The following is a 9,023-nucleotide window of genomic DNA, read 5'->3' as shown; positions in this document are numbered from 1 at the left end:
GATATTGCTTACCATATTTGTGTGCATAACTGCCATAGTTTTTTGTCCAGACCTTGCCTTAGCACACTGTGGCACGGCCACATGCAGCTGTTCTGAAACCAGGCTACTCTACCCCTCGGTACACTCAGGTGTGGTTGTGTGTGAAAATGTGCAATTACTACATGAAGAAATTCAGTTTTGTTTTGGTTTTTGTTATGCGCCAGTTCACCGAGTTAAAGGGTTACATGAGAATCTCAGCTCTGCTTGTAAAAATAAAACCAAAGTAATCACTGGCTGTGATAGTTTCAGAGAAAACCTCAAAAATATAAGCAGGGAAGACACAAAACTCAAAAGGACAACAACACACAAATATCATTTTTTGTGGGTTTTGTTTGGGGTCTGACTCATGTTTTTTGTGCTTCAGGGGCGACTATCGCTGACTGAATTCTCATTGGCATCTGCAGGACGAGGATGGTTTAACTGTGAGGAGCAGGGTTATGGCTACTTTTCCTGCTGTGTTTCCTCATATCTACCTCAGCCAGTGAGTTCATAACTCCATGTTGGTACAACCTGCTCTTGATCAAGCACTGATGGTAAAACTGTTGTGAGGAAAACAAATTATATCTAGCACAATGCTAGACAGGCACTGATTCTGCAGGACTCAAACAAACCCTATTCTGTTTTTGCTTCTCTTGTAGTTACCTTTAAGCAAGAGGGATGACTCAGGTGCCTGCTGACTACCTGTCAACCACCAGCTCCTACAACTATGAGCAACCCTTTTCCTCCGTGGCTCGGACAAGCACTGTCGCCAAGGTACCCCCAGCCAAAAAAATAACCTTCTTCAAGAGTGGAGATCCCCAGTTTGCAGGAGTCAAGATGGCCATCAACCAGCGAAGTTTCAAGAGCTTCAATGCACTCATGGATGACCTCTCTCATCGGGTCCCACTGCCATTTGGGGTACGGACCATCACCACTCCACGAGGAATACATTGCATCAGTGAGCTGGACCAATTGGAAGATGGAGGATGCTACCTTTGCTCCGACAAGAAATATGTCAAGCCTATTAGCATTACTTCTGGGGGCCACAGGCCAGGCCCTCCGCGAAATGGTCGTCCCTCCAGTACCTTGAGAAGAGCAGCTCAGGAGGGCAAGCTTGAAGATTATTCCACACCTTTCACTCAGCATGGCCCCAGAATACCCAAGAAAATCACTCTAGTTAAGAATGGAGAAAGTGGTTTTCGGCGCTCAATTATCTTGAACCGCAGAAACGCCAGGAGTTTCAAAACGCTCCTGGATGAGATTTCAGAGATCCTGCAATTCCCAGTGAAGAAGCTCTACACTGTTGATGGGAAGAAGGCAAGTATCTCTGGTACCTGTTGCTGGTCAGTTATTCTAACAGGTGTTATCACATCAGAGTTTGCATTCCCTGTGATGCAAATCCTTTAGCTCATAGTTTACCCACATTACCTTAATCCTTTGGGCTTGCGTAGTTAGTGTCATGTTGGTTACTTCCCCATTAATTACATGAAGGGATGATGTAGAAGAATCTTGTTCAGCCATTCAAGAACTTCATACATCAGATATTGTTTTGGTTCAATGGGAGGCAACTTCTGACAGAAGTCCAGAAGCTCAATGTTTTGCAGCTGGGTATAAAACCCTGAATAAACTTCTAGTAATGGAGCATTATGGTAATATAACTAGTAAATGCATAAGTAATTAGGGTATTAGTGGAATCAGGAGACACATTCGTATTGAAGATTTGGTGAATGTGCCAACTGGGGTGGATTCCCATAATAAATTCAGCTCCTTTGTTCTTCTGTTCCCAAAGGAATTTCCTGACAAACCTGAGATTCTCCTGATTTCTCCTCTATCTCTTTGTAACATAGACTAACCTATACTTTCATTTCTTCTGAAGAGTTCTCACATGTTAACATGACTTGTCCCTGGAAATGCAGCCAAGTGGAGCAGTTCCACCTTCACAGTGCTGTGACCCAGCTCCTCAGTGGTAATGTTACAACCTGATGCAGATTCAAATAACCTGATCCGGGAGGGGGGAAAAAAAAAGGAGGAATATTTTTAACCCAGGTCATTTTGACCTGGAACAGGGACAGGAGTGTGCAGGCATGAAGAAGAGAGGAAGGGAATAATGGTGCCTTAAGCCAGTTTTCCTGGTGGAGGCAACACATCATAACACTGTTTTCTGCTGTGCCCACCACTCTGGAAAGAGCTTCCTATTCTCAGCTGGAGGATCCAAGAAAAAAGTTCTTCCCAAGCATCCTACTACTACAGCTTTCCCAACCTTACTGATCTAGAGGATAAAAGGGGTCAGCCTGACTGCAGTCAGAGATGATATGAAGCACCAGGGATAGGATGGTGCCACGCCACATATACCAGACAAGTGAAACAGCAATCTCACTGAGAAATTGAAGGTCCTGCAGAAACTTTTATGAAAAGGGACCCAGGAGCAAGAGAGGGAACTTAGCTGTGGACAACTCAAGCATGGCCTAGGATAAGCAAAATAGATAATTCATCTCCTCAAACTTTATGGCCTAAGAGTCAGTTGTCTAAGTCCAAGGTGAGCAAGCTGCCCACCCTGCTGTGGGATTCATCTTTTCTAAGTGTGTCTAGTGTCTATATTTCTCCTAAAGGGAAAGCTGTAAAAAATGGTTCACTTGTAGGCAACTGCATGGTAGGCAAGACAAATCCCATGCCCTAGGGTATTTCAGCAGTCAGTGGAAAGAAATAGGCACTTCATACAGCTACTTTCCAAGTAACTGTCTAAGTGACTGCAAATATCTGGAGCTGGATTAATTTCAGATTCAGCTATCTGACCGTCAGTGTCTAAATGTTTCTGTAAGTGAGGTAAGTGGCTAAGCTCCCATACAGCTGTTGATACTAAGCTAACAGTACTTGGAGCTGGCCAAAGATAGGTGTCTAGAGGCCTTCAGAATCAGTTATGTTCTTTTTTTTTGTCTTCCATCAATTCATTTGCAAGGTGAAGTTTCCTGTGTAGCACAGCTACAACCATTACTAATTTAAAAAGTGTTAGAGCAGGATACCATCCCTCTTTTCCCCATTCTGCTAAATTCTTAAAATCTTCCCTGGTTTGCTCTTGGCCCATAGTAACAGTCTCCCAACAGTTTAGAGTTAGGGCCTGGAAACATTCACTGTAGGTGGTTTGGATGTGGCCAGCCTGCATCTGAGCAGCAACTGCTTCAGCTGACCTCCATTCTGAAGAACAGGGTCTACCACTGCTTGCTTTACTACTACAAATGTAGCTAACTTAAATTAGGAAAAAAACCCAACAAACTGAACCCTGCTGCCAAGGTATGTTATAATCAATGGATAATTATCTTATTTTGTCACTGATTTCTCCATTTTTCAAGACTTGGATTCCTGTTCAGTCCGCATGGAGATAATAATCTTGTGCAGTAATAGTAACTTCTTCTTCACTTCTGTTTTTGAGATTTTTCACCCATTTCTCTAAAGAAAAGATTTGCCTCCTACTTCTTAGTGCAGTCTTAATGTTCTCCTTGTGATTCTTAAATAAATTCCCCACAATTTTCCTTCTAATCATTATAAAGCCTTCTCTTCTGAGTCATTATAAACACTAATATTGTAGCTGGGATATACAATAAATATTCGCTCAGTAAACACAATATCTTCACTATTATTCAACCTTCATCTTTCTTTCTATCTAAAGACATGTAGTTATCTTTTACATTTTCAGCTCTGCAGTGGTGATCATCCTGCCTAAAGGTCTCTGTTCTCCCAGAATCCAATCTCATCCCAACGTGCCAAGGTGTGGCAAGACACGGCTAGAATGACATGGACTCTAACTGACCAGAAGTGGTCACTGTGGAGTATTTGAAGCTGATGACACCTACTAAGTTTTGCATACCATCTTTGTTGCCAGTTTCAGTGGCAAGCTATGTAGGTCTCTTCAGGAGACAACGTGTCAACAGCTTTATCACTTGTTTTGCATCCCCACTCCCAATTCAGCCTTTGTTTCTGGAAATGGTTCAGCCTAAGCTGCCATGAACATCACTTGAAAAGATATGGATGCTCTTTGTTGCAGGTAGATTATCTTCTCTAACATACCACAGAGTTTAAAGTTATCCTCGATGTAGTGATAATGATATTTTCCACAATAAATGCCAGGGGTCTCATGTTTTCCATCTGCAGAAATGTGATTGTGGATCAAACATCATCATGTAATGTCTTCACGGTCCCTTGCGATTCTTTTTTTTGGATATGAAAATTTTCCTTAGCTTTTGTCAATAGCCAGTTCTTCTTCTGTACCTTATTAATTTAATTTGCACTCCTTTTATTCTTGTGTAGAATATCACAGTGATAGGTGACTAGGGATCTAACCTCATCAATGTTATCAGCTTACACATAGCTAATATGTGTAAAGGAAATATGTGATTATGAATATCTTTTCCAGGGAATCTTTTAAAGTGATTTTTTGGCCATTCTTAATTTCAGTCATTTACCTCTTGCTTTTAAACTGTTCGTTACTGCTCAGTGGTCATTCCTGTTAGGACTTCCTGGAGCTGTTACTGTAGTCTTGGGTGTAAAGCGTTTAAACCACAAAAAAGTTTTGCAATCTTAGCTTTTTCCAATCTTTTGGATTCTCTAAACCATTTCTGCTCTTCTGTCTATGTTTTCTTGCCATACATCTTCAAAATCTCTGTCCCCTATACACAATTGGTTGTGTCCTAGAGTTTTCACTAGATACTAATGATTTCTTCAAGGAGTGAAAATGGTGAATTTCTCACACATTTTGAGATATTTCCTGAAAAATCGTCAACTGGTGCTGAAGTTTAATTTTGACTGTACATCTTGCCTTTATCCTTACATTTGCTTTTTCTGTTAAAGGCAATGAAAACAAGCCTCCATTCTTCCATGACTATTCAAAGGTGTCTGGATGCTTCGTATTTCTTGAGTATTTCCTTGTTTCTCATATTATTCTCTTTGAATAATAATTCAAGTTCTCTTTTAATAATTTTATTAACTTCTTTTATCACATGTTTATGTCTAGCTTTCTCACAGAGGCCACTATTTCCTGGAAAGGGGGCTGGGAGTAGGGGAAAAATAACTTTTGACATTCATTCCCAAGATATGACAGATTAGCTGAATAACAGTAAGATTCATTCCTGAGCAATGTATCTGGACTACTGCTTAATTGAGTTTGTGTTTGGCTTAGAATAACATAATTCACAGCATTTAATAGCAGGTTCACAATGTCTCTTTTGCTGGCAGGTTTTTCTTGATCGCTTGAAAACTGAACCCAAAAAAAGGAAAAATCTCCTCTCCTACAGATGACTTGATCTCTTCCATCAATGAAAGTGCTATTCGTAGACCTGAGAGTGTTGCTCCTTCAATCTGCTTTTGTTTTCTTCTACTACTATAACTCCAGATCTTAATTTGAATCTTAAGATAAGTTAAATCACCTCTGCAATATACTGTCCCAATGCTTCTGTTTTATACTGTCCCAATGCTTCTGTTTTAATTTTTTTACCATTTTGTTGAGTAAATCCAGAACAGTTCAAAATTACAAGTCTGGTTTCCTATTTTACCTTTTTTGCAGGTATAAACTTAGATGTACATGGAGCAGGGTTGGGTTTTTTTTATTCCTTTCATGTAGTATTCATTTGAAAAGGCAGAGAAAAGTGCTGTCTTCCTTTTGTAGTTCACCTACTCCATAAATGTTTCCAGTAATCCTCTAAGTTTAATTCAATCATAATTCACAGGGAAATAAACATTTTGGACTGCAAATCTCACTGATTTTGTGCATCAGTACGTTTTCTTCTCCAGACAAAACTTGTATCATTTATTTTTACAGCCCTCATTTTGTCTCAAGTTTTTCAAATTGTTTTTAGCCTAAGGTTTTGCCTGAAAAGGAAGAAATGTTAGTGATTTCATGAAGTCAATGAACTGAACGTTTTACCCGTTTTTCTTTCTCATGGAACAAAGTCAGAAGAAGGTCATGGGCAGCTATGCAGAATCCTAATACAGATGAAATTTATCGTGAAGGCCAAAGGTGGTGGTGTAGCATCAAGATCCATCGGAGGCCAGCAGAGCTCTTGCTTTTGTGATCATACCTATTTTGTTGTTATTTTGTCTTTTCTTGCTCCCATTTGTCTGCTTATTTACCTCTCACGTATTTTCAAAATTGTAGTTTATGAACTTCCCAGGAAAGGTCAGTCTATTTTCTGGTTGTTTCTTCTATGGCCTGGATTATGGGGCCTTCATTGCTCTTGGGTCAGAGATTTTTTCAGTGCTATGAATTCAAAATTAGCCTATAAAAATTAAGAAAAATTCAGGTCAGTAGAAACAGTGATTGAAAGATCTTGATTCCAATATTAGTATAAATCCAGAGTGGTTCTATTGGAATTTTCATTCTAACCCATGAAGCCTTGAATGAGGTGAAACCAATATTTTTACTCTTAACCATCAAGCGGACTGCCTACTAGCAAGGAAGAGTTAGTCCCACTGAAGTGAATAGATGTTTAAGTATCTGGGCACTGATTTCAGCAAGGCCAAGAGTCCCCCTTCCCAAACTAACCAGGATTTTTGTTGTCAGCTTCTAAATGAAAATAGTAATTTAATGACTATGGGACTGGAGAGAAATTTAATGTGATTTTAGCTTAGAAAAATCAGTTAAATTTTCAGCAAGTAAAAAGTGTAAATCATATAGTTCTTTTCATGTCAAGACACTAGTTTCTGTTTTCCAGGTGATTAACTGGAAATAGTGCCCAAATAAAGAAATCTATTATTTAGGTTAACATTGACATGTCACTAACTTGCCAGTGAAACTTTGTTTTTGCAAGTTTGTGCACTAAAAGATAGACAGACCTGGACTTAATCTAAATCTGATCAGCTTACTAGGCATTTAGGATGTGGGTTCATTTTGCCTGTTGGTCTGTCTTTATTGATTATAGAAGAAGATTGGAAGACTGACTCAGACTAGTCACCTAAAATTAGGAGCAATTAACCGAGGCCAGAGGTTTCATACACTTGTTTTAAAGTACTACAGATATTTAAATATTAGCAAACATAAGACACGGAACTCTACATCTGAAGATCACACGCCTGATGAGACAGTTGAAAATTGCAGTTTTCCTAGTCTTTACTGGGGACATCAGTTCTATAACAAAAATGAGCCAAGTGTGCTACTAAGAGCAGATATCTCGATAAAAGAAGGTAGAGTAGGTTATCTTCTCTGTCAGATGGACTTTCATCTCTGTTCTGGGAAGTTCTTATACAACCCAGTGGATTTTCTTTCTTCATGGTCTAAGCCACAGAAGAATGCACTTATGTGCAGATCCCCACCGTCTGTCTCTGGAGAGGGAAGAATGCCTCTAGGGGCAAAGAGGCAGACAGAGATCATAGAAAGGCCAGAACTCCTCACAGACAATTAAACTATAAAAAATGACGTGTAGGATTACATGACAGCAACTGTACAGCAACAGAGGATTTCCCTTACAAATGGCAACTATCCAGAGCCCACCAGCTGAACAGTCATTAAGACTTCTTTAAGTCACAGAAGCCCAGAAACATGACTATGTGTCTAGTCATAGATGTCTTGATTTCTGCACTTATTCTTGAATCACTAGGCCTTCCTTTTACTGATTGTCTTAAATTAAAACAAAAGCAAAACCATATTCTTCCTTAAAATCCAATACTCCTCCTTGTATGGCGTTTGAAACCACATTATGTTATGGCAAATAGTCTACATAGTTTATGGCTACTGGTGACAATTACCATCAGCTTCTCAAATGGGATTTATCAACCGTCAGAAGAGTTTTCCAAGGGATGTGGCTAGTTTTATGTTTGTTGGAGTCAGGCCAAGACTTACATGTTTTTTTTTTTTTTCTTAGGCGCACTCAAGGCTGACCGTAAGTTATTATATTTAATGAGTGAATCTGATCCAGTCAGTTATGTAGAAAGGCAGGGTAGATGACCAGAAAGATTCTCTTTTGCCTTATTGTCTACAAGTGAGAACATTACAGAATGAGCACTGTATGCAACAAAATTTCCTTGAGGGATCAGAGAATTACTGTGCAAGTTAACCAAGGGAGCAATCATGAGTTAAGGAATGCTTCCTCAGGCACCACTAAGTGAAGACTTGAAAGGATTAGTTATTAGAAACTCCTTGGGGTAAGTACCCTCATTTTTCTTCTGTGTTTGCATAGAGTTTGAAACAAGACACAGTAGATGCTGTGGCAAGGCTAACCGTTCTGGGTCAAATCAAGCCATCTTTGGCATTGGCCAGTAGTAGCAGTCTTGGAGAAAGACAGAAGGGCCCATATGAAGTGATTCCTTCCCCAGTGTATCTTCCCAGTCTCCAGCAACCTATAGGCTAAGATCTTCCTAAGCCAGAAGTAGCACCAAGGGGTACAGGTATTCTAGTAGGTTGAATAGTATCAGGGTGCATACTCTGGCCCCACCACCAAATGGCACTATCATGACACACTCATACTATGTAGCCTCCAAAATAGGGTCTAGTTCCCACAGCCTCCAAAATTGGGTGGTCATGTTCAAGTTGCTTCTTAGGCAGATGTTAACTCACAGATCTACCCAGGAGTTGCTTGGGACAGTGCCAGTTGTTCCAGGCTTTAAATGCATCAAAGACCATTCTAACAACTTAACATTACAGGCAACTCTGAGTGCCCTGGATACAGAATTGTTTAATTTAGCAGTAAAGACAGAACTTATCTTTTTAGTTGTTATTAGTAATGGTATTGGCCTAACTATTATTACTAAATCATTCTTGATAATAATGACTGCATTTACAGCGACCTTAGAGTGCAAGGTCAGGAAACAGACTTGTCTGACATATTTCCTGATTCAGATTTACACATCCATATAGCCATTTCTAGGACATCTGTAGACTGCCCGCAGGCATCCTCTAGGCCACTCATGCTTGGGCTGTCTACCAAGCTCATCTGTCTTAATGACAGGTGTCATCAAGACCCTGATGGAACTGTAAGAAGGAAACGGGTTACATGGAGGCAAATGAGCTGGTTTAAAATATG

At 39.9% G+C, this 9,023-nt stretch overlaps 1 protein-coding gene across 1 annotated transcript in view; it reads left to right on the top strand.

Annotated features, from left to right (window-relative positions):
• The first annotated feature begins 696 nt into the window (after positions 1-696).
• The window catches only part of RP1L1 (RP1 like 1), a 29,462-nt gene continuing 21,135 nt past the window's right edge, over positions 697-9,023 (top strand). Inside the window, exon 1 of the mRNA XM_075749986.1 lies at positions 697-1,335. Coding sequence (XP_075606101.1) covers positions 697-1,335 — 639 coding nt within the window. The remainder of the gene's footprint in view (positions 1,336-9,023) is intronic.

Source organism: Balearica regulorum, chromosome 3 (genome assembly GCF_011004875.1).
Source record: "Balearica regulorum gibbericeps isolate bBalReg1 chromosome 3, bBalReg1.pri, whole genome shotgun sequence".
Classification (NCBI taxonomy): Eukaryota; Metazoa; Chordata; class Aves; order Gruiformes; family Gruidae; genus Balearica; species Balearica regulorum.
This window is presented reverse-complemented; position numbering and strand designations above follow the sequence as displayed.